Here is a 25,234-nt window from a genome sequence, read left to right on the forward strand (position 1 = left end):
GAGTAGCTGCGCTCAGATGATGACATCAGGGAGGGAAAGTGGAGGTAATTTATTCAGGCTCTCCTCGACGGTACGTGCCCGAAAAAAAACAAAATTCAAAGTTTTATTGGCTTACCTGGCTGTGACAAATGCTTGAAGTGACAATAAAAGTAATGGAGTTGCTGCTTTCAAGTGATGATCAAATAAAGTGGAGCGTTTTTTTAGAACCGGATAGCTACGGCCAACGGTTCTATTTATACATTTTTATTCTTAAACCTCTGGACACTTATGTGGTGTCAAATGTTTTTTTTTTTTGAAGACATCAATGAAACGTTCGGCTAGAAATTAAATTTGTCCCACCTAGACTGTCTGCTGTGGTAAATGAAATGGGATTTTTTTATTTTATTTTTTTTTCCCCGGCAGCTTCTTTTCTTGTAATACACTAAAGCGAGGAATGAAGGTGAAGAAAATGTTGCATTCGTTGACTTTGCAGGGTTGTCACTCGGGTGTGGTACTGTACTGGCCCGAGGAAGCGGATGATGTCATGGTTCCGCAGGCTGCGACTTGAGAGCGCAGCTTTGTCTTAGTGTGCCTCACGTTAAGTTTTCTTTTGTTTGACCTGTCAAAACGAAAACTTACAGCAAGGGGGGGGGGGGCTCCCCCCTCCCCCCCACTAGTATTTGCAGCGTTGATAGACTTGTTCCGCACCACGGAACACGCTTGTCTTTCTCTTTGTGTAATTTTGGAAGTTCTTGTTGGCTTGTATGACGGCTGCTGTGTGTGCTCTCTGGCTGTGTGCTTTTCGTTGCCTCCAAGCTGGCGATGATCCTTGATTGAATCCCGCCATGTTTGTTGCTTGTCAAGCGGGACTTGCGTGGAATTCCCTACAATTTCGGGTTACTGCATGATTTTTTTTTTAAATCACTTTTCACATTGCTATGGAGTTCCAGACATGACTTGATAGTAGTTGGATTAATTATGGCCACATTAATTGTTTTTAAATTAAATAAAAATTTAAAAAACATTTTAAATCACATTAAATTAATTACATTTTTCAAATTTGTGGCAGTGAATTTGGTTTATGTGCACACAAAACACAAATTCATATGAATTGGTTCGCTTGCCATCCAGAAATTTGTATTTTGTGCACACAGTATAGCTATTTGCTAAATGCTAAATGTATATGTTGAGGTCACAATTTAATATTTGGTGTCCACAAATTAAAATTTTGTGCACTGTTTGTGCAAATTTGTATTTTGTGGCCATAATTTAGTATTGTTTTGAGCACATTGTCTTACAAATTCGCCTTACAGCTTTGTAGTGGCCAGATATTAATACATGTATATTGGTCCAAAATGAGTATATCATACCCACAAATTCCATAGTGCACAATATAGTGGTCACAAATTAGTATTTTGTGCACACTCCCTCTTTTATCTTTTGTGCATTGCGGCCACAAATGGTTCTTGCTGTCATGTCTGGGGCTCTTGTTTTTGTGCAGTCTGAATTTGCATGCAACATCATTTGGGCTGGAAGTTCTGTGGGTCCGCCTCAAAGTTCGGGGGGTGGGGGGGGTCCTCCCTTTCTCCTTTGCTTTCCCGTCCTCGTCTTTCCCGTCCTTCCATCTGCACAGTTGCACCTCCTCCCACCAGAGCACTGACACACTCCCTTCCATCTGTCTTTTCCTACCCAGAATTCCCTAACAACCCACCCGGGGGCGGTGCGATCCCACCGGAGCAGCACAGTGCAGGTGTGGCCATCGGGGTGGCGGTAGGGGGCGTGGCCTTGTTGGGGGCCGCCGCCATACTGCTCTTCGTGTTCCTGCGCCGCCGCCAACGCACCTTCAAGGGCGACTACAGCACCAAGAAGCACGTGTTCGGCAACGGGTACAGCAAGGCGGGCGGCGGGGGCGGTCTTCCCGCGCACCCCCCCATGCCCAAGAACCTGCAGTACCCGGACGACTCGGACGACGAAAAGAAACCCACCCAGACGGGGGGAGAGCGCGACTTTGATGGCGAGGCCGAGGACCTGAAGAGACCCTACTTCACCGTGGACGAGGGCGAGAGCCGCGACTACGACGAGCGGACTCTGGCCTTCCAGTACGACGCCGAACCCGAGATAGCCGACGACATGATCTCCCAAACCGACGGCTCGGTCATCTCCAAGAAGGAGTGGTACGTGTAGCGGGTTACAGGAAGCCAAACAGCCCTCCGGAGGCACCCCCCCCCAAACGCCTTCACCTCCATCACCAACCCACACTGGTCAAACTACACCCCCTTTGGAGCCCACACGCTACTCCCCCTCTCCCCCATCCCTCCCTCACTAACCCCCACTCCCTTTGCTGGCCCCCCCTGAGATCAGTCGTATTTGCTGTTTTTGTCTGGAGCCCCATCGGGACCCAACGTTAGACCCGGTGCCACGAGCGGTTTATTAGTGTGTCGGAACATCATGCTGTAAATGTATTAACGTGTAGGCCACTCGCCGGATTTTGGCTGCAAAATCAACAAGCAAACGTGCGGGGTGGGTCCTGCGGTGGGACAAAAGCCCCCACCCACCACTTCACCTCCGTCGCCACACCACAAACATTTCAGCGAGGCAACTGGATTCTTTTTGCTTGTTGGGGACTTTTCATCTTTAATCCAAAAGGTTTGTTTATTTTCTCGAGTTTTAGGTGTGGAGTCCTGCAATGTACACATTTTCACAAAAAGTTGCAGGATGATCATAAAATGCATTATAACCTTTTACGGGTGAATATAAATTGATCCTCTCTAAACTTTTAAATGTGTCTCCAACTGTTCAGTGTTAGTACTTTTTAATAGACTTTACACCGATTAAATTGGTATTGCCAATCATGAGCATTTTACACGCATATGTCGATTGGCTTTATTGTCATAATTTGCCGATCTGATCAATCATGTCCATTGATGGTCTCCCCAAAAGTAATTTACTCCGCGGTGCCATCATGCCCAGTATATTTAAATCCAAAAGCGATTTTTTTAGCATTCACCTTTGACATAGAACTGTAAATATCTTATGGCCAATAAAATTGTTAAAGGGAAAAAAAACGCCGGCTGCATGGATGAGACGAGACGGCTGAGAGTCGGCACGTAATGTGCGGATCAGACTGCAAGTCAAATTTGCTGTCTCATGATTGCACGACGTCAGACTACTGCAATAAAACCTTGTACTCTGGTACCACAATACCACCGCATCCTATTTTTCACGATCATTGGGCTCTATTTTGTCAAGGCAAATGCGAGCGTTTCCAATTGTTGCCGTGGATCACAAAGACTGTATTTAAAAAGAAAATGGAGAAAAAAAACTAGTTGGTGGTCACCGGTGCTCAGGACAGGAGAAGACTTCATGTTTGGTTTATGTACTTTTAATACGATATGGTTCGCAACCCATCAGCGAAACGTTAGGTAGCCTAGCAAGCTAGCGCTACCGCTCGTGGATGTGTGTCGCCGTTATGCTGCCGTTCTGTTGGACACGAGCTGACCAGAGCATTAATAAATGAACAAAGATCCGTTATTTATTGTAAATATATATATTTACAACAATTAAGTACACAAATGCAGTAAATAAACAGGCCATTGAAATAGACTTATCTTATCGCTGACTGGCTCCAAAAATCCTGATAGTGTTAAGTCTACTTTTTAACAACTGTTCTCTAAGAAGGAATCATCTCAGGTCAACATTCACAGCGGGTTTTTGACCATTTCTGCTTTCTGTGACTCTTCCAGTCGCCACTTTCTGCTCGAATCCTCACAATCGTGAGTGACTGTTGATCAATCGTTAGTTGTCATCTGCGGTAAGTCTCATGATATCAAATGAAAGTGGCTGAAAGCCCCAGAAAAAGACAGAAGTGGACATTTTGGGCAATTATTATGGATCAAACGGTTGTGAATTTTGCTATTCAACTCCTTGGAAGGGAAAGTTTTGCAAAACTTACTGAAATACTAAACAGTTGGACAAGTGAATCCAAAGTTTCAAGGAGGTGAAATTAAGTTCACTGCAAAAGTTGATAGTGCATTTTTGGTTCATCCTGAAATTTCACCCTAAAGCAGAATTTCCGGAAATGTTTGTGAGTCGTGGATATGTCTCTGGTGGGTGTGCCCCCCATGAGGGTGGTTGTTGTTGAAGATTGGCACTCAACACTGATATTTTTAGAATTGGAAAAGCCTTTAGGATTAGTGGTGAACCGTCTTTAAAAACCCAGATGAGTCCAGTCGCCTCCTTTCAACCTTTGCCCATGACCCGGTTGACTGAGATTCTACACGGACGCATCGGATCATCACCATGTAAATGTCTTAAAGGTGGAGTTTTTTTTCCCCCCTGTCGGACAAACAAAATCCAATATTGGCTACATCGTTGCTTATTTTTCTCGTTATGCCCGTCAGCTGCCCACACTGACCAAACTGCACCTCCTTTCCTCACGAACCCCCCCACCCCTACCCTTGCTGGACACCCATCATCGCTAGCCGAGGATCTCTTCTATTTATCAGCAGTCATTGGGATGCAAACTTTGGCCCTTTTGGGGAGGCGAGAGCTGACTGGTTCATCAGTGTCTTGGATCTCTTGGATCCTCATGTTGTAAATGTCTTATTGTGTAGACCACCCGCTGGTGGAGGGGATTTTCGGGCACGTGTAAGGGGGGTAAAAAAAAGTCTGACACTGGATCCATTGCGGCTTTTTTTAAATCTTTTTTTTTGGTAACATATGTCTTAGGTGGTGTGTAATGCCGCGATTAAAAAAAACAAACGAAAAAAACAGCTATTGTTTTGTTTTTTAGGGGGAGGGGAGATTTTAACCCAGAATGAAGCCCCAAGTATCAATCCCACCCCCATGTCCAACATGTCCTGACATTTAAAAGAGACCGAGCGCTTAAGGGGGTGGGGGAAATGTCACCGACAACACTCGAGCGCTCGCCGCTATCGAGGTCTCGCACCAAGCGTCTGTTTATCGTACACGGACGGTAGCGGAACCTCCGACCAATCAAAGGGAACACGATGGCGGCCATTTCGCAGAAGGTTCAGGTCGCCTGCTGCTTTCATGTTTGTTGAGATTTTTATTTACCCCCCCTCCCCCAAAGAGAAATTAATTAATGAATGTTATTTTTTTTCTTCAGAGATTAAAAAAAAATCACTGTTAATAATTGCTTTGAAAAATATATAAAGTGAATTACGCCTCATGTTACAGTGGGGAAGAAAATAATTTAATACCCTGCTGGAATTGTAAGTTTGCTCACTTAGACTTTTCAAAATTATGTAATTGTTTATTGATTATAGTAATAGACCGTTACCATGCATCCATTCATATTTTATATTGCCTGTCTGCATTTGGAGTTGCAACCTGTCCCAGCTGGCTTTGGACTGCGAGGCTGATGTGCTAGCCGCTAGGGCACCATGTTGCCCAACAGTGAAAATGCAAACAGTCGAAAATATAAATTTGATGCCTTAGCAAAACTCAAGTTGGCACTTAGTGCAGAAACCCGTTTCTTGGCGTCACCAGGTTTTGCATGCTGCTCCAAAAGGCTGTCGGCCCAGTCGGTCTTTGGACTTGGAAACTCAACTTTCAGCTTATTCACTTTTCTACTGAGCTGAACTCTTGAGGATGATTAGGCCACTGCATGACCTTAATATTCATTCTCGAGCCACGCTTTTGCAGTCCTGGCGATATCTTTTGGGTCAAGAGCCATCATCCTTGACCCATCTTCACAACGTTTTCCTCCAAGATATGACAGCGCATGGCTCTGTTCCCTGCCCCCTTGCATTTCATGCGGTGAACTTGCATAGCACCTCGAAAAACATTGTTTCCAACTCCAAACACGGCGCTCCGAGTTGAGGGCAAAAAAACCCAAGCCTTCTTTGAGTCCTTCAGATGTTCACTGGCAAGCTCATTGACAAGTCCGGCCGTGTACTTCCTGGCTGCGGTTTTACTTTTGTCATGGTCGCCCTCACGCCGCCAGGCAAGATCCTCCACAAAGCTCCAGACTAAGGATGGTCAGATGGTCAATTCTTTCTACCTGCATTTTGCTGATGGTTTTGTGACCCAGGTCTACAATCCTATCCCTGACATCTTTTTACAGTCTTGAAATGGATTCCCAGGACGGGTCCCTTCATACACACGACCAGTTGAGATCGGGAGTGTTCGAAAACTGGCTAATGGGCACCAGCCAATCCGGTTGCATTGTAGGGAATCAAATATTCATTCTCACCCAATAAAAAGCACTTTTTAAAAATAGCTTTTATACCTGGTGTTTTTATGCATTTTTTGGTACGATGTCTATTGCCAAAAATTAGAGACTAAAGAGTCTTGCAAATCCAGCAGGTGATCAAGTCATTATTTTCTCCTCTGTATGCATTTTTTTGTGTTTGTGCGAGTGTGCGTGTGTCTGTGCTCATTTGCAATCGAGAGTTGATTGCCGCAAAAGCAACTCAAATGCGTTTGAGTATGACACTGATATAAATATAATAAATAGGGGGGGGTGTAGCTAGGTGGTGAATGTTTTAGTGTTTTTCTTTTTTTTTGAATGATAAGCATGTCAATGTTTTCAAAAGGTAACAAAGCAGAGGGTTTGTGTTTTGCTTTGGTGTCATTTTTATTTTTTTAAAGACTTTTTCCGAGTTAAACAACCGCCAACTTCTTTCCCTCCGATGACTGTTTTTGCTTTGTTCACGTAAGAAAGCACATTTGTTTTTTTTTTTTTTTTTTTACATGTTATTGTCTTACCATCCCGTGCATTCAGTGCCTATCAGAGCCGTGAAGTTAACGTCATTTTTTTAAGTTCTAAAAAAAAAAAAAAGTATTGATCTCCATGTAAGCACAACAACCATGTGAAAGAGATTACAAACTATTGAAACATTTTCCAAGCACAAAGTAAAACGTCCCGCCACGGACGCTGGTTGACATCTTGTTTTTTTTTTTTAAATTTTACATTGTCTTACCGTTTTGTAACATCAATGATGACTGTAACTTCATTCCATCCTACTTTTTGTATTCATCGCGCTGTAAATAGTGTACATAAAGATGAGAGTGTAGGTCCACCGGGTGTGCGTGCGTGTGCGTGTTAGGGTGGAAAACAAAATGGGACTGCAGCCCGCGAGACTTCAAATCAAGCCTCGACCCCCGCAGGCCCCTCATACTCGTGTTTCTCGGTTTACCACTAGGGGGCGCCAGTCGACGCGATCGCTTTTAATGTCCGTGTTTCGTTCTGAGGTGTCGTGGTGGTTGGGGGCGGCGACAAATTGTCTGTCTGCAGCCACGTGAATGTATATTTCTGAGGGTGTTACAAATACGGAGAGAAAAAAAAAATCACTTGTTCAATTTTGTGATGACCCAGTGACGTAACTTGTATTTGTTTTAAGCATTAAATGAGTTCAATTGTCAAACTGGCGTGCGTGCGCACGTGTGCATGTGTGTCGCAGTGTGGCGTGACATTTATAGTTAAAAAAAAAAAAAAACATCACAATAAGAAAAAATGTATTTTAACTAACCTTAAACTAGAGCCCATTTAATGGCATTTAAAATAATAAGATCCTTGAATGCATGCAATGAAAGAAGAAGGAATACCATAATTCCCGGCCGACAGAGCGCACCTGCTTATAAGCCTCACCCTGTACATTTGGAAAGGAAATACCATTGGGTACATAAATAGGCCGCACCTGTGTAAAACCCGCAAGTGCCCACATTGAAACCCACATCGAAACACGAGATATTTCCAAAGAAAGACGGTAAAAAGAAAGTTTTAATACCTTAGCTTATCTTAACATAGCATAACATAACAAGACGGTAGCACCAACAGAGCTGTTGGGAAAAAAAACATACCGGTAAAAAAATAAAACAGCTGTGGCAAAAAAAAAAAAAAAAAAAAAAAAAAAAAAAACATACCTAAATCACTGAGACATTGCTGTAACACGCTAGCGCAGCACTAACAGAGCCAGTTTAAAAAAAATAACATACCGGTAAAAATCACTGAGACACAGCAGTAACAGAGCAGCAAGACGCTAGCGCGGTGCTAACAGGAATGGTTAAAAAAAATATACTGGTAAAAATCACAGCAGCAACATGCTAGCACAGCGCTAACTCTAGCGAGTGCTAACAGGGCCGGTTAAAAAAAAAAAAGGTAAAAGTCACTTCCTCGCCACATTGATTCCACTGTCTCAGTCTTACCTTTTCCGCTCGAGTGCCCCCTTGCGGCCGTTAGAAAAAATTCACAAATTAGCCGCATCACCGCATAAGCCGCAGCGTGTGAAAAAAGTTGTGGCTTAAAGGCCGGGAATTACGGTATATAAAAAGTACAACATTAGTTTGACTTGTTTTAGGTATATAAGTACAAAAGGGATTTTGACTTTTGAGGAAAATGCTACATCAGCATCATTATTTACACTTTTCTTTTTTGGAAAGCTCAATTACATTTGCTTGATCAATTTTTAGGAAAGTTTCACATCAGTAGTTTTTCTTTTTAGGAATGTTCAACATCAAAAGATTGCAACATTAATAATTTGCCCTCTTTTCAGTAAAGTGCAACATAAATCGTTTTTCTTGTCATTTGAAAAGTGCAAGAAAGATGATTGGTTTTCCTTCATTTTCAGTTCAGTATTTTTCGTTTGACTTCTTTTAGGAACATGCAAAATCATTAGTCTTCACATTAGGCAATCGCAACATCGATACTTGTCTTTAAGAGAGTACAACATGATTACTTTTTCTTTATCAGAAAATGTACAAGATTTCTTTATGGAAAGTACATTAGTTTTTCTTATTTTTAGGAAAGTGCAACATGAGTCGTTTGACTTCCTTTTAGAAAGTCAGATTGTTCCAATGTAAAAAATGCGCCTTGGTTGAATAAAGGCTGACCAACACTGCACGAGGGTGCCCTTTGCAGCGTTGGGAAACCTAAAGTGCACGAAAAACTGGCTGCAACATCTTGACGTGTGGAAAGAGAACGATGGCTTCCTGAATGGGGGCTCGGGTGGGGGGGAAACAGAAAGCCAACGCTGGTCTTTTTCCTCATCATAAATGTCAAGAAGAATGATGACCTCCATTGTTGTGTTCCACGCGGCCTCTGTGAATTTAACGGCGCCTTGCGCTCGTGTCGCCGCGCTATGATGTGACGTATACATCAAAAGACGCTTCCCAAACTATAAAAGCCGACCACCCGCTTAGCGCCATGATGCAAAGCCCTCCGCAGATAATACTCAAATGTACACCTGCAGTCTTGATGCGGCTGAGTGAAGCCAAACATTGAAGCATTCAGTAAGTAATGCAGACGGACCATCCAACATTCTTCAGCGCTATAAAGTGTCTGCAGGGCTCTCTTGACGCAACCTCTCTTTCCCAGCATGCAACATCACACACAAACACGAGCACGCACACACACACAACACGATATGATGGAAATCGACCATGACTGGCCTTGCTACGCAAACACGCTTGCCAGAGTCCACAGTGAAAAACGTAAATCTCCCCGCACATTCCCCCAACGGTCCCAAATCGGCATTCCTTCGCAACCCATCCATCCGTTTTCTGTGCCGCTTATCCTCACGAGGGTCGCGGGAGTGGTGGAGCCAATCCCAGCTGTCATCGGACACGAGGCGGGGTACACCCCGAACTGGTCGCCAGCCAATCGCACGGCACATGGAGACAGACAGTCGCACTCACAATCACACCTACGGGCAATTTAGAGTGTCCAATTATTGTTGCACGGTTTTGGGATGTGGGAGGAATCCGGAGTTCCAGGAGAAAACCCACACAGGCACAGGGGAGAACATGGAAATTCCACACAAATGGGCTGGAATTTGAACCCAGGTCCTCAGAACTGTGAGGCCAATACTCTAAACAGTTGCTCCACCGTGCTGCCTTCCTGCACAAAAGGATCGGAAAATCTGCAGTCCCAGCCAATCAGACGCCTCCCTCTCACATTGTGATTCATGCTTTTGTTACACTCATTGTAACATAGGATAAAACAACAAAGAGTTTTCCGTCTCATTTGGAAAGTGCAACATTTTTATTTGGATTAGCGTTTTTTGAGTGGGGGGGGAGATCGTACAATATTGCATCAATGAATACTTTTGCAGATTATTGTTGCTATTAAATGAACAGCATCCACTATATCTCCAAATTTCTCAGATTTTATTTTAGCCTAAAGATTTTTCATAAATATGTGCTGTCTCCACAAATGAGTGTATTTATAATAAAAAAAATATATACATAAGTCAAATTAAATGGCAATCAAAATCAACTTTAGATATTTTAAAACAATTTTGGAGATTTATATCAACAACTATGAAGTTTTTGAAATTATTTTGATATCCACACAAATTAGTTTACTTCCAAAAAACTGTGTAAATTCATACAGAATTTTTAAAAATTATTTTTAGTACAAAAAATACTTGAGTTGATGTTCACACAATATTTTTGAAAAATTACATTCAAAATGTAAAATAAACTGCCTCGTAAAACAAATCAAAGAAACAATATACAACCATTAAAAAAAAGATCCAGATTTATAAAACTAGCACAGTAAAGTTTTAAAAGTAAAATTACATTTTCTCATGCTTTTTAACTTTTTTTTTAAATGATGGTATGTCTATTGCGCAAAATTAGTGACTAAAGAGTCTTGCAAATCCAAATCCATATTGAGACGCACGCTTAATTTGTGATAACATCAGAATCTCAATGCAATAAGCCCCAAATATTTTGTTAAATTCTGTCGATGCATGCGTTATTTTTTTATTTTTGGGAGGTACATATACAATATGCAAATCATAAAGGAGCGTGTCAGTCGGTTTCGACTGATTCGACGCCAAAGTCGCGAGTTGCTATCGGCACTTTAATGCCGAGCCAAGCGCAGTGAAAGAGTGCGAGGAGCCTTTGCAGCTGCCGTCCTCCATTCGCTTAAAAAGACTCCTTTGATAGCGCAGTGGCGAGACTTAGCTTAGCTTTTAGCATGCATCGCCATTCTGCTTCCTTCTGTACTTTTCTTTTTTTTGGGGGGGGTCTATTCAAGGGTAAACAGTTCTACAAAATTCAACAATATTCACATAAATGAACATTTAAAGAAAATATATTACATTAAACAATAGATTAAATAGGGGGAGAAAGTAAGTTTACTACAAATTTGAATTATTGTACCATTCAAAAATGTTTGGAGCTCACAGCATCATAATAAATGAACATAAGAGAAAAAAATAACTAACTGCCCATGTGATTAGGATTTTTGAGTATCTTGAAATTATAAAACACAAAAGATAAGTGAATGCACGTAAATGAATGCATTTGAAAAAAATAGAAATGTTTAGTGAAGTTAAGGGGGGAGGGGAACAAATTGGGAAATCTCTTCATTGATTGAAAACTCCAAAAATGACCTGAACAAATTGTATTTATTTTTCAAAATACAATAGTTTTATCTTCATAAATAAGCTTTACTCCCTCCAAAATGTACTTATCGCTGTAACATTCTGACTTTTAAATATATGCAGACAACTTTTTAATTGCTACGGCATTTAAATGGGGCTCCGGTTATGCGGAGGTCCTTGGAAGAACTTCTCAGAAAATTATTAAAGCTGCTGAAGAGAAAAAAAAAACAAAAAAAAAACTAAATGATCTGATGATTGTGTGTGTGCGTGTGTGTTTTTATTTAATAGCGTTTCATACTCAGGTTTTACGGCACTAATAAGTTGAGTCGGGGCGTCGTAACGTGGCGCCAAGAGCTAATGAGTTTTCTTTACACTTCTCTCGTGAATGGCATTGATTTGAATTTCTTCCATTAGGCCCTGCGCGACTTTTATCGGCCGCGTCGGCCCGCTTAAATAAACACTGATTGGGCGCCAAAATTGGCAACAGTAGCTTATCGCTGTCAAGTGTACTCGCCTGAACAAATCAATAGAGGCGGCTTGACTCGCGTATTATCCATTATTCATTTTTACAGACATGTTCAAGCAAAACAAACTTTTTGACTTGCAAACCGCTGGAGCAAAGTAACAATGTGAAAAAGTTTTCATTGGGAATAACCTTCAAAATCACGACACGGTCTTGTGACAAGTTGAAAGGCAATGCGTTGCCACGGCAACCCCTAGATAACATATTGGAGTATACTAGACTATTTTAGTTCTCATAGTGTCACGACCCATCGGAACGAGAGTAGGACCCAAATGCAGGACTCGGAAGATGCAAGGTAGTTCAAGGAGACACGTTTATTATATGCAGAGGTAGGGGATCGAGCAGGCAGTCCGGTGCACAGGAGAAGAATCAAAGCAGGCAGAAGTAACGAAGGAGTCTGGCTTACAAGGTTGGTCGGAGAACGGCCGAAGGTCGGTACACACAGGTTCAATCAGGGATACCGGAGCACACGAATGGGACATGAAGATCAACGAACTGGCGCCGGCCAGTTGTCATCGCGGTCATATAAATCCACAGCATAATCAGACTGCATGAGGCGCAGGTGTGCACCTTCCAATCAGCGCACCTGCGCGGACACCCGCACAGCTCGTGCTGGAGCGACAGGATCATGACACAAAGTGGGCAGAACTGAATTACAGTAGATGTGGCTAATGCTAGTTTATTAAATTTATCTGGAAAGCGCATTTCATTCACAAGGTAACTCAATGCACCCGACATGATTGAAAGCATTCAAATACCAAAATAAAAGTATTTGAAATTAAATAGTACAATTGAAACAGCATGGCGGCAAGGTGAGGCAGTTGGTAAAGCTTTGGCCTCACAGTTCTGAGGTCCTGGGTTCAATCCCGGACCCGCCTGTGTGGCATTTGCGTGTTCTCTTCGTGCCTGTGTGGATTTCCTCCGGGTGGGCACTCCAGTTTCCTCCCACATTCCAAAAACATGCAACATTAATTGGACACCCTCAATTGCCCATCGGTGTGATTGTAGGTGCGACTCTCGTTTGTCTCCATGTGCACTGCGATTCGCTGGAAACCAGTTCAAGGTGTGCCACGCCTTTTTCCCGTTGACAGCTGGGATAGGCTCCAGCACTCCCCGCGACCCTCGTGAGGATAAGTCGCAAAAAAAGGGATGGCAGGATGAATTGAAACAGCAAAAAAAAAAAAAAGACTGAAAAGTGGAAGTACTCAAACGTATGAGAAAAATGAAGAGTTTTCAATCACTGATCGTGTAGTTGTACACACGCCTGATTTTGGTGAGGCAGCGTGGGATTGACTCCCGCTCACTGATGGTGTGGAGGTGTGCCCTGTGACTGACTGGCGACCAGTTCAGGGTGTAGCCCGCTTCTCGCCCGAACCTAGCTTGGATAGGCTCTGGCTCTCCGGTGAGCCTTGTGAGGATAAGCAGCCTGGTTAACGGATGGATGCTTTGGACTCTGGACTACAGTATTTGACCTGAGTCAGTCGATCTCCGAGCTCTGCTGGGTTTGTATCGCGTAAGCAATTCTTTCAGGTATTCAGGACCTAAACCATTTAGTGATTTATAGACCAGTAGCAGAACTTTAAAAAATCTATTTTAAAGTTGTCTGGAAGTCAGTGTAAAGACTTTGTCGCGGGGCTCGGCAACCTTTTTGAGGCTGAGGGTTATTTCGTGAGCACCGATCGTATGATGGGTCACGTAACCTGTTTGCGGCAAATTTCAGACTCAGTCCATTACACGTACATAAAATATATATTTTTTAATTTACTGTAGTAAATGACATTACAGGTATTTTAAAATTTTAATTCGTGCAAGCAAGTCAGATTCAGAATTTAAAACTCAAATAATAGTAACAATTTGTGGCCCACGGTATTTTTAGAACATACCACACGGGCGCCTTATATGGTCTTCGCGGGCTACCATTCGCCCGCGGGCACCACGTTGGTGACCCCTGCTTTAGAGTTATGAGGGTCGCAAGAGTTGTCATTTATTGAAAAAATAAATCTGCATTTATGTAGAGTAAATAGAGTACAGTAAATGTGAATTTTATCAGAATAAAATCATTTACCAACATTCGTATGCAAGGTGGATTTTTCCCCTAATCCTGTGACAATCTTTATGACAATTAAAATAATAAGAAGGCATAATTTAGTCAACAAACCATATGTCCCAAAAAAATCACATCCTTTTGGCGGGAGGTCACATCGTTGCTGACATTTGGTCAGCAATCACCGGCAGCTCCGAGGAACGAAGCAGCCTGCCGAGAAACGGAAAGCGCTCGCCGATCGATGAGCGCCACAAATGCTTTCCATTTAACAAAGAAGGCTTTTGCTCTCCTAGTTAAAAAATAGTTACAAAGGGGCCAACTTTATTCTTTTATAACATTTCCATTCTACAGCTGTTGTCTTCATTTCCAATTAACTTTCCAATTCCTTTCCCATTAGGCAGATTGTTTCCTGGCTTTGTTTGCTTTCTTTTGTCTAACACGTGTGGCGCGCATTGATTGGTTGCAGTGTCGCCAAGCACCCGTACCCCCTAGATTGGCGATGTTTTGACAAATTATCTCGGCTAAATGAACAACCGTCAATACGCTTGGTGTGTGTGTGTTTGCTTCTTTTCATGGTCCACTATACACACACACACACACACACCGACCATTGTATTTACATGCAATGGCTCCTCAAATGTTATTTTTTCCACTGTCATTAACACACATTAACCTCCTGTGCCCATGTCAACAATCTTTCTGATCACTGGAAATGTGCAGTCCCACTTACGGCACGTTGTGAGCAGGCTCGCCTGTTTTACTCATTTAATTATTTTCCCGCCTGGATGCAGCAGCCACTTTTATATTGCAGCAGGGGAGGGGGGTCGATTTGTATCATCGTTCTTTGCAGAGGATAAAGAATATAATTGAGTGTTGCTGCTGCGCCATTTGTGTACAAATATCAATTGCCTAAAGAGTTATACAACAGCCACATACATGCCCATCATAACCTTAAGCTATCCCATTTACATTTTCTACAGTGAAGAAAATAAGTATTGGAACACCCTACTATATTGAGAGCTCTGCCGCTTAGGAATCATGGAGGAGTCTGAAATTTCCATCGTAGGTGCATGTCCACTGTGAGAGAGATCATCTAAAAAGAAAAATCCAGGAATCACAATGTATGATTTTTTTAAAATTTATTTGTGTGAAACAGCTGAAAATAAGTATTTGAACACCTGTCTATCAGCTAGAATTCTTACCCTCAAAGACTTGTTAGTCCACCTTCAAAAGTCCACCTCCTGCCCATGTATGATCCTGAATCAGATGCGCCTGTGTGAGGTCGTTAGCTGCATAAAGACACCTGTCCACCCCAAACAATCAGTAAGACTCAAACTTGTAACATGGCCAAGACCAAAGAGCTGTCCACAGACACCAGAGACAAAATTGTACAACCCCACATGGCTGGAAAGGGCTCCGGAGAAATTACCAAGTTGCTTGGTGAAAAAAGGTCCACTGTTGGAGCAATCATTAGAAAATGGAAAAAGCTAAACATGACGGTCAATCTAAATCGAAGTGGAGCCCCATGCAAGAATCCTCGTGGGGTCTCAATGATCCTTAGAAAGGTGAGGAATAACCCCAGGACTACACGACAGGACTTGGTCAATGACCTGAAAAGAGCTGGGACCACCGTTTCCAAGGTGACTGTTGGTAATACATTATGACATCATGGTTTTAAATCATGCATGTCACGGAAGGTTCCCCTCTTAAACCAGCACATGTCAAGGCCCGTCTTAAAGATCAAGTGTCATCCCTAAAAACATTCTAAAATAGATGAATGAAAAATACACATAACATTATTCACTTCAATGCCTATACAAAAAAATAAATATGAGTGGAGAGCGCGTCATCCATGCACAAAGTTGCGGAAATGTCATTCGACGACATCCAAGTGGTCGCCATATTGGCTGCTTCTACTGCCCATCATGTCACCCCAGACATTCGCCATTGAAAACAGGCTGTGGCCCCAACAATGGGAGATGAACATGCCCCTTCTGATACGGAAGTTCTTTTTGAAGAAGAGTACATCACACAACTGAGTGAAGTTACCGAGGCAATATTACCCTATTGTTTCGAGCCAAATTCAAATGTTACGCGATCACGGCCAAACCGCCACCCCATCCGATTCACTTCCGCGGCGGAGATGAGCCATCGCGGCCTGGCGCCACGACGAGCCAGCCTGGCCGACAAAGCCGGCGGCCAGCTCAGCCTAGCCAGTCTCCAGACCTAAACCCAATGGAAAATCTTTGGAAGGAGCTCAAACTCCGTGTTTCTCAGCGACAGCCCAGAAACCTGTCTCATCTAGAGAAGATCTGTGTGGAGGAGCGGGCCAAAATCCCTCCTGCAGTGTGCACAAACCTGGTGAACAACTACAGGAAACGTTTAACCTCTGTAATTGCAAACAAAGGCTACTGTACCAAATATTAACATTGGTTTTCTCAGGTATTCAAATACTTATTTGAAGCTGTATCACACAAATAAATCGTTTAAAAAAAGATCATACATTGTGATTTCTAGATTTTTGTCTTTAGATTATTTCTCTCACAGTGGACATGCACTTACGATGAAAATTTCAGAACCCTGGGAGAACTTGCAATATAGCAGGGTGTTCAAATACTTATTTTCTTCACTGTAAGTACAGAATGCATATTCCTCTTTGGTTTGATGCTTAGTTTGACAGTAAACAAAGAGTATCAATAAACTGTTTGCAGCTTCTTTTTGAGAAGAATATTTACAAATTTTGTCCGTCACTGCCACCACACAGAGCTCATGTGTCAAGTTTGCTCTAGAGAGTCACAGCAACAAAACAAACACAAAAATCATTCGAACGTTGTGTTTTGGAAATCTCCTTAATCGTTTAATTTGTATCTTGAGGCAGCGCAATATATTTCTGTTGGACAGTCGTGACAGTAAAGAAGTCCTAGAGGATGTGGGAACATTTTTCAAGAGTCTCTAAAAGCTGTCACCGCATGATGACTGTGAAAATATTCAATGGAAAGATGCGGGGTACGTGTGTATGTTGAGCAAAAAAAACAAAACAAAACAAAATATAGTTTCATCATCGTATTTCAAAGAGCACGTGGAATTTCGATAAGAGAACGCGGACCCTCAACGCTTGCGTGTGCGGTGATGCGCAATTAAGCAAATCTCGCACTCGTTTAATTTGATACGGGGACTCTCGCTGACATTTCTCATATTATCAGTTCTGTCTGGCGTGCATGCTTCAGTTTTAAATATGATTAAAGAACACCTGCTGACACTAACTTCATGTTTTGCGTACATTGGCACCAAACAGGGTGATGCAATCATTTTACTCCACATGAACGTTTAAATGACAGATTATTTTCAATGACGGCACTTCTTTTATTTGATATTTGTTCCGAATCCTCCTGCTCTTGTAGTGATTAATGTCTGCAAATGATACAGGGCACCTACAGTGAAGAAAGTAAGTATTTGAACACCCTGCTATATTGCAAGTTCTCCCACTTAGAAATCATGGAGGGGTCTGAAATTGTCATCGTAGGTGCATGTCTACTGTGAGAGAAATAATCTAAAAAGAAAAGTCCAGAAATCACAATGTATGATTCTTTTGAATGATTTATTTATGTGATACAGCTGCAAATAAATATTTGAACACCTGAGAAAACCAATGTTAATATTTGGTACAGTCGCCTTTGTTTTCAATTACAGAGGTCAAATGTTTCCTTTAGTTGTTCACCAGGTTTGCACAGACTTAAGGAGGGATTTTGTCCCACTCCTCCACGCACATCTTCTCTAGATCAGACAGGTTTCTGGGCTGTCACTGAGAAAGATGGATTTGCAGCTCCCTCCAAAGATTTTCTGTTGGGTTTAGGTCGGGAGACTCTCTAGGCCACGCCAGAACCTTGATATGCTTCTTACGGAGCCACTCCTTAGTTTTTCTGGCTGTGTGCTTCGGGTCATTGTCCTGTTGAAAGACTCAGTCACGACCCATCTTCAATATTCTGACTGAGGGAAAGAGGTTGTTCCCCAAAATCTCACAATACGTGGCCGTGGTCATCCTCTCCTTAATACAGTGCAGTCGTCCTGTCCCATGTGCAGAAAAACACCCCCAAAGCATGATGCTACCACCCCCATGCTTCACAGTAGGGAGGGTGTTCTTGGGATGGATTTCATCATTCGTCTTCCTCCAAACACAGTGAGTGGAATTATGACCAAAAAGTTCAATTTTGGTCTCATCTGACCACAAAAATTTCTCCCATGACCCCTATGTACCATCCAAATGGTCATTGGCAAACTTAAGACTGGCCTTGACATGTGCTGGTTTAAGCAGGGGAACCTTCCGTGCCGTGCATGATTTCAAACCATGACGTCTTAGTGTATTACCTTGGAAACAGTGGTCCCCCTCTCTTTGCAAGTCATTGACCAAGTCCTGACAGCAAATTTGACAGATCGTGAACAATTCCTTTAAAAATTCCCACTCTCGGTTGAAGTTTACATTCAATCTGAACATAAAACGTGTTATGTATTGAAAACAACCACGCCAAGCTAGTAAACTGTCTTATACGACAGTTTACTAGCGTATTGGTAACCGGCAATGTAAAAGAGCCTGGAAGGGCACACAAAACTAGCATAAAACTTGCAATGTTATAACTCTTTAAGCAACAGATACTTCAACACAAAAAGACAATATAACAAGACTCACAGGCATATACTCTTTATCTTCTACCAAAAACGACTACGGCCACTGCAGTTTACGGACCGGTTGTGACCATCTTCTTGGTGTGTATCCATACGTTTGAGCTGCACAATGAATTCAACATCAAGCAGTTTCATTCTTAACTCCATCCATCCATCCATCCATCCATCCATCCATCCATCCATCCATTTTCTTAGTCGCTTACCCTCACTAGGGTTGTGGAAGTGTTGGAGCCAATCCCATCCCATCGGGGGGTGGGGGTTTAGACCCTGAACTGGTTGCCACCCAATCGCAGGGCACATCAAGACAAACACTCACAATCACACCTGGGGGCAATTTAGAGTGTCCAATTAATGTTGCATGTTTTTGGGATGTGGGAGGAAACCGGAGTGCCCGGAGAAAAGCCACACAGGCATGAGGAGAACATGCAAACTCTACACAGGCGGGTCCGGGATTTAACCCGGGACCTCAGAACTGTGAGGCCAACGCTTTCCAGCTGATCCACCGTGCCGCCCTAATTCTTAACATTCTCGATAATTTTGTAACAACAGTAGATTTTAGTAGAACGTTGTAGACTGCTATTTTCCTTAAAAAAACACTGGGAGGAGATGACAAGACGAAAGGCTTCAGTCTTACAAAGAAAATCATCTCTGCCCAGAGACATTTTGCAATAACACACTTTGGGAAAACTGATGTTATACTCAGATGAAAGCAAGGTTAAATGTCCTGACCAGAGGGCAAGTTTGGTTGCAAACACAACAACACAAATGAACGACTTGCCTACAGAGAAGCATGCTGGTCGCAGGAAGCCTGCTTCGAAGGATGTTGTTATAGTTTTATTTATTTTTTCTTCCAGATAAACCTGGAGCATTTGTCGAGGTGAAAGGAATTGTGGATATTTCCTAATAGTAGTCAGCGCTAACACTAAATCATCAGGCCACTGCTAGAAATCCCAACATCATAACAGGAAAAGACTACTAGAAAATCTGAACATGATTTGGGGTTAATCAGAGCCACTTTGAATGGTGGCAGGCGTGTGCTGTATCCCATTTGACATGAGTTTCGGATGTGATTAGGTGATTCACCAACACAGCCACATGCTATTGGGAGGGTGGGCGCACTTATGCAACCACATCATTTCCGTTTCTTTTCTTTATTTTTCTTTTTTTTTAACTTTCCCTTTCGAAAATCTATTTTTGATTGAGTTGTAGAGGTTATTTGTCATGTTTTTTTTTTTGGAGGGGGCTCAACTGACTAAAAAGTGGAATTTAATTGGTGTGTGGAGACATTTTATATTTATGATGGATGGATGGATAGATAGGTAGAGTGAGAGAGAGAAATAATGTACACTAAAGTTTGTGAACTTTAAAAAAAAGAGAAGCAGGATTAGCAGAAGGAAATTATTATTGATAGTAATGATGATAAAATACAGTATAATGATATACTGTATAATACACCCACAATGTACCCCGTCTGGACCTGTTTATATGCAAAATATGTACGCGTCGTAGTTCCTTCGCACTGGAAAACTCAACGACATTTAAATAATGAAATGTAAATGTGGTTATCACATTCCACAACCACATTATGACAGAGTGCAAATTGAGCGATATAAATACAGATATTACAATAACCAGTGTGCAAAATGCAAGTGATATAAAACTGCATGAGACTTAAAAGGCATGATGTCGTTAAAGAAAAAAGGTGCCACTGAAGTTGGGGGTTGAGTTGGGTGGCGGTGGTGAAGCAACATCTTGTTAAGATAATGACTTGCTGTTAATGCTCGTTCAATGCCATTGACGGATGTTGAATTCAAATATCCGTGTTAGCAAGGTGTTAAGCGAGTCCTTTCAGCTTAGCTCCAAAGACAACTTTTCAAGGCAATTTGGAAATGATGTGCAGCATATGTGATTGATTTATGACTAACTTTAGATGACTTATTTGTGACCAAATTCTGGATGGTGCAGTGAGCGTGAGTACATTATTTTTGTGCCTTTGAGGGAATTTCCTAAACAATTCACAGGGCGCTATTTTAATCACACGCTGCCGCGGCTCTGATTACATATTGATTTGCGATTTAATTGGTGTAAAATAAAATGGATTACCCAATGATTAAGAGGCACACGTGTGAACGTGAATGTTTGCGTAGATCGAATGCGGCGATAGCGACGATTGTCTCCGTGCGTCAAACGCTCCTTTAAATGGGATGATGAAAAAAAAAAAACCCGTTAACACATTTGAACATTATGAATTAAAGTTTGACAGCCCGGTGGCTTAAGGTGTGGTCGTTGATCGTTCGTAACGTGAACAATTTCATATTTTTTTCAAAGTGTATGGAATGTCTAGTTTCTAATAGTTTCAAATTATCTTATCTGGACGAAAATAAATGTTCAACTGTTCCATAAAATGCACATCCTGTTCGATGTTTTTACCAAAAAAATGCAAGTGTTTATGAATTCAAGTCCGCGAACTCTGACTTAATTTCTCTCGACTCATTTCGTGGGCGGACCTCTGACGTCACAATTTCTGGCATGGGCCATTTTGGAATGACAATAAGCTGGGAGTCTTTTGTATTCACACCAAAGAAAAACCCATTCGCTTCGAGAATTCCTCAGTGATTGTAGACTCAAACCAATCCGTAAAAATGAGTTGTTCTTATTTTTATTTCATCATTATTAAAAAAGTGCCAAACAAATATGAGCGTTCATCTGAGATGCCACGCTGTGCGACACCTAACGGGACAAGCCGAAAGAAAGCAACATTATATCATTAATTATTTGTGAAAGTGTACCAACTTAGACTTCGCTGTTGACTTCTGTGTGTTTTGGTGCAATAATAAGCATTTTACACGCAAAGTTGTTGTCGCGGTTGTTGCGTACCAAATCACTAAATACACGGCGTTTGCATAATTTCAAAACAAGACTGAAAACATCGTATTTACATTCAGAATATTACTTTACTATTTATTAGAGTATGACAGACTAAACCAAACAAGAACTTCACAAACACTTACCAGTCGATATTTTCAACACGAGGCATATCCTCCACAGTGGGTCTGACTGCTGTGTCGGCATCTTGGTCGCCAGCTACTTTGTCTGAATTCAGACGTGTGTGCTGTCTAACGGGCTCAAATTAATAACCTTTCACACCTTCATAAAGCTCGTATACCGCACCGTCTTCGTGGGACCCTGCAGAATAATGTTCATTGCAGTGTATTCCTACGGGATCCATGTTGTTGTCACAACGTCCTACGTCACGCCCCTGATCGGCTTTCTCCGCCACATTTCCGTCCTTTTCCGGCGGATACGGCAATGCGCGATCGTTTGTTGCAAGTAATCGAAAAATAAAACTGTTTCCTTCACAACGGATTAAGATTTGTATTCAGCATAAAAATTTTATAATATTAGCAAAAAGGTGCATTGCGGCCCTTCCATTCCCTTGAAAGTGGGTTGATTAGATGACGGTTGGAACCTTCAAGTAAGTAAGTAAGTTTCTTTCGGCTTATCCCTTTCGGGGTCGCCACAGCGTGTCATCTCAGATGAATGCACATAAATGTTTGGCACAATTTTTATGCCGAATGCCCTTCCTGACGCAACCCTTCTCAGGGAGTGGAGGCCCCAGTGGGATAAAAACCCACAACCCCTGGTTTACCAAACCAGTGCTCTAACCACTGAGCTACGGGCCCTCTGGTTGGAACCTTCAAGATGTTATTAAATTAATTTGTGGGTGGAATAAAGCATTCCAATGTTCATTGAGTTGAATTTGCCAATATCGGTACCAACAAAATAGAATTTCGTTTAATTTTTGCCACAGGCTCATATTTATGAGTTGACACCACTGATTTTGAAAAAAAAAAACCACAGTAATTTGTTTTGATATGAAATAAACATAACATTTATTATTCTGTCTCTTTTTCAAACGGCCAAATTTGCTTGCTATTGTCCATTAATGAATATGTTTGTGTTGCTACGAAACTGCATGGCCTTCAAAAGTAAGACCCAACAACCTCAGTGTATATATATATATATATATATATATATATATATATACACACTATTTTTTTTAAATAAGATAACCCAGCTGCCTTTTGCTCCATTCCGAGCAGTACAATCATCAAGTACTGTACTTATGTGTTGTGTGCTGTTGTTTTTTTTTTTTTTTTCAATTCCTGCTTTAATTTTGCAATCAAAGCCGGGAAGTAATTTACATAATTTAATGTGGGAGGGCCAAGCCTGATGTTTATTTATGCCTCCTTGAGGATGCCGCCAGTCGTTTTATTTGGCGGCGACCTTTAACATCTTTGCTGATTACTTTCCCACCAACTTGTTGATCTTTATTTATAACCCGCTGAATATTCCGCTCGGCTCGACTTCGCTCGCGATTCTTGCTACCCACTGTGCTCAATCAATTGACTTTATTCACAAGGACGTTGTACAAATTGTACTTTCACGTTTTCCTCGTAAAAATGAAACCTTTTGTGAGTCAAGTAAGCAGGTTACGACATTTATCCAAAGTGAAACCTGATACAAGAGCTATGTTGTTGTTAGTGTCGGAAGTTTGGTTGGAAGGCCAAACGCCTCGAGACAGGAATGTCATACCCGCAAGAACAAAGGTCCGCTTCAGCGGTTTTCCTTCAAAAAGTTCTCCGAGGGACCATGCAAAAAAATAAATAAATATTTGGGGGAACATTAAAGTGCCATTCATTCTCAGTAGTGTTGTTGTTTTTTAACCACAGCTGTTTATAACTTTATACATACGCCTCCTCAAATTCAAAAATTGATGTTTTTCAGGTTAATAATATTAGTAATGAAGACGGCTAAATACCAATAAGCAAACGATTTTGCATCCAAATATTTTCTTTAACTCAAACCTCCTGCGAAACATTTTGGTCTCATTAGGATGGGAGGAAAAAAAAAAACGGGAGAATAACAAGGATAAAATAACATTTACACTCATATTTCTGCGTGGTAACATCGCTTCTATTTCTATCTTGAAGGCACTCAGTAAACAAGAATATTAAAAAAAAAAAGATAAGCTTGGAGCTGATCCATGCATATATAATAAGGTAAATAATATGTACAGTAGATTTGCGGGTGGTGGCTGGCTGCGGTGAAGCTGTGGGGGCTCCACACAAACAGCCGCGGGGTATAAACAAAATGAATGTGGCCGGAGAGCAAAGCAGCTCATAATGTTCATGTTCCATTTTATTGATGATGAGCTCAGCGCCGCCCATCAGCGCGTTGACATCTTGCCACCGGACTCGGAACGTCGTTTGCAATCAACGGGTAATGGACGCAGGGAACAGCGCCTGACCCCCACGCGGAAATTGCTGGGTGTCCGTGAGCTCCAACGTACTTGTTTGCTCGTTTCTAATTAAACTCGTTTCCTGTGGGGTATAAAAAAATGCACAGGTACGCTTGTGTTCCCGAAGCCGACATTTATTAACATTTGCTCCGTTTTTCTGTGACAATAAATGGTTACAATATTTTCTGAAGGGCATTACGATCGTACGGCATTTTCTCAATTTTTCTTTTGTTTCTGTGACGAGCTTGCAACATTTTCGCATTTTTATTTTTATTTTAATGCCACACGTAGCAGTTACAAAATGACAGTGTTTTACTTCCGGGATAATGGAATGATTTTTACGTTTTATTTCTTTCCATCCATCCATTTTCTTTGGCGCTTATCCTTACAAGGGCCACGCATAGTGCTGGAGCCTATCCCAGCTGTCAAAGGGCAGGAGGCGGGGTACACCCCGAACTAGTTGCCAGCCAATCGCAGGGCACATAGAGACAAATAGCCGGACGTCCAATCACACCTAGGGGCAATTTAGAGTGTCCAATTAATGTTGCATGTTTTGGGGATGTGGGAGGAAACCGGAGTGCCCGGAGAAAACCCACGCAGGCACGGGGAGAACATCCAAACTCCACACAGGCGGGGTTGGACCTCAGAACTGTGAGGCCAATGCTTTCCAGCTGAGCCACCATGCTGACTGGAGAGTTCTACATTACATTATATTTCCTGATTTTACATCCACAAAGATGGCCAGTTGGCAATTTTTTGTTTAATTTGTGTAATGGTTGACAGTTCTGACACTATCTCATTTTATAATTTTACTTCTGTGATGATGGACTGTTAGTCTTATTGTTTTATAGCATTACTTAAGTGATATTAGACATTTAGGACATTATCTCATTTTATAATTTTACTTTTGTAATGATGAACAGATATGATATCTCATTTTACTTCCCTGTTATGGACAATTACGACACGTTCTCATTTTATGATTGTGACAGTAGACAGTTATGGAATGTTTTCTCTTCACTTTTCTGATTAAGGACAGTCATGACATTCTCTTATTTTACTCGTCTTTTACCCGCTGCAGTTAAATAAATCACTGCCCCCTGGTTGCTCTATGCAGAAGTGATTGTCATAGTTGAGGTACTTTTTCATCAGGTCTTTCAGTTTGGTGGTAGTGGGAGGGTCTCGCCACCTTAGCCTCATTCTGTCGTCTCGTTTCAAGCCACAATGAACACACGTTCCTTTTCTTGTCGGTCGCGACGTCTGACAAAACTCATCGGCGGCGTGGGGATTGGAGCGGAGGCTCTTGTTTTGTGCGGGGTGCCTCCTTCGGGGAGCGGCCATCAATCAGG

General features: G+C 41.9%; 1 protein-coding gene and 1 long non-coding RNA gene across 5 annotated transcripts in view; one reads left to right on the forward strand and one right to left on the reverse strand.

The window, feature by feature from the left end:
- nectin1b (nectin cell adhesion molecule 1b) overlaps positions 1-8,242 on the forward strand; it is a 119,812-nt gene extending 111,570 nt beyond the window's left edge. For 3 of the 4 annotated variants that reach the window (XM_061827531.1, XM_061827533.1, XM_061827532.1), the window contains exon 6: positions 1,673-8,241. In XM_061827531.1, the coding sequence (XP_061683515.1) occupies positions 1,673-2,163 (491 nt within the window). In that variant the 3' untranslated portion in view covers positions 2,164-8,241. Of the gene's footprint in view, positions 1-1,672 lie in introns of all 4 variants that reach the window. The other variant, XM_061827530.1, reaches the window with a different exon arrangement.
- The window catches only part of LOC133504854 (uncharacterized), a 28,220-nt gene extending 6,410 nt beyond the window's left edge, over positions 1-21,810 (reverse strand). Inside the window, exons 1-3 of the long non-coding RNA XR_009796093.1 lie at positions 21,595-21,810; positions 15,106-15,206; positions 14,913-14,996 (exon numbers count right to left, since the gene is read on the reverse strand). This is a non-coding gene — a long non-coding RNA (uncharacterized LOC133504854). The remainder of the gene's footprint in view (positions 1-14,912; positions 14,997-15,105; positions 15,207-21,594) is intronic.
- Between the last annotated feature and the right edge of the window lie 3,424 nt (positions 21,811-25,234).

Source organism: Syngnathoides biaculeatus, chromosome 8, assembly GCF_019802595.1.
Source record: "Syngnathoides biaculeatus isolate LvHL_M chromosome 8, ASM1980259v1, whole genome shotgun sequence".
Lineage (NCBI taxonomy): Eukaryota > Metazoa > Chordata > Actinopteri > Syngnathiformes > Syngnathidae > Syngnathoides > Syngnathoides biaculeatus.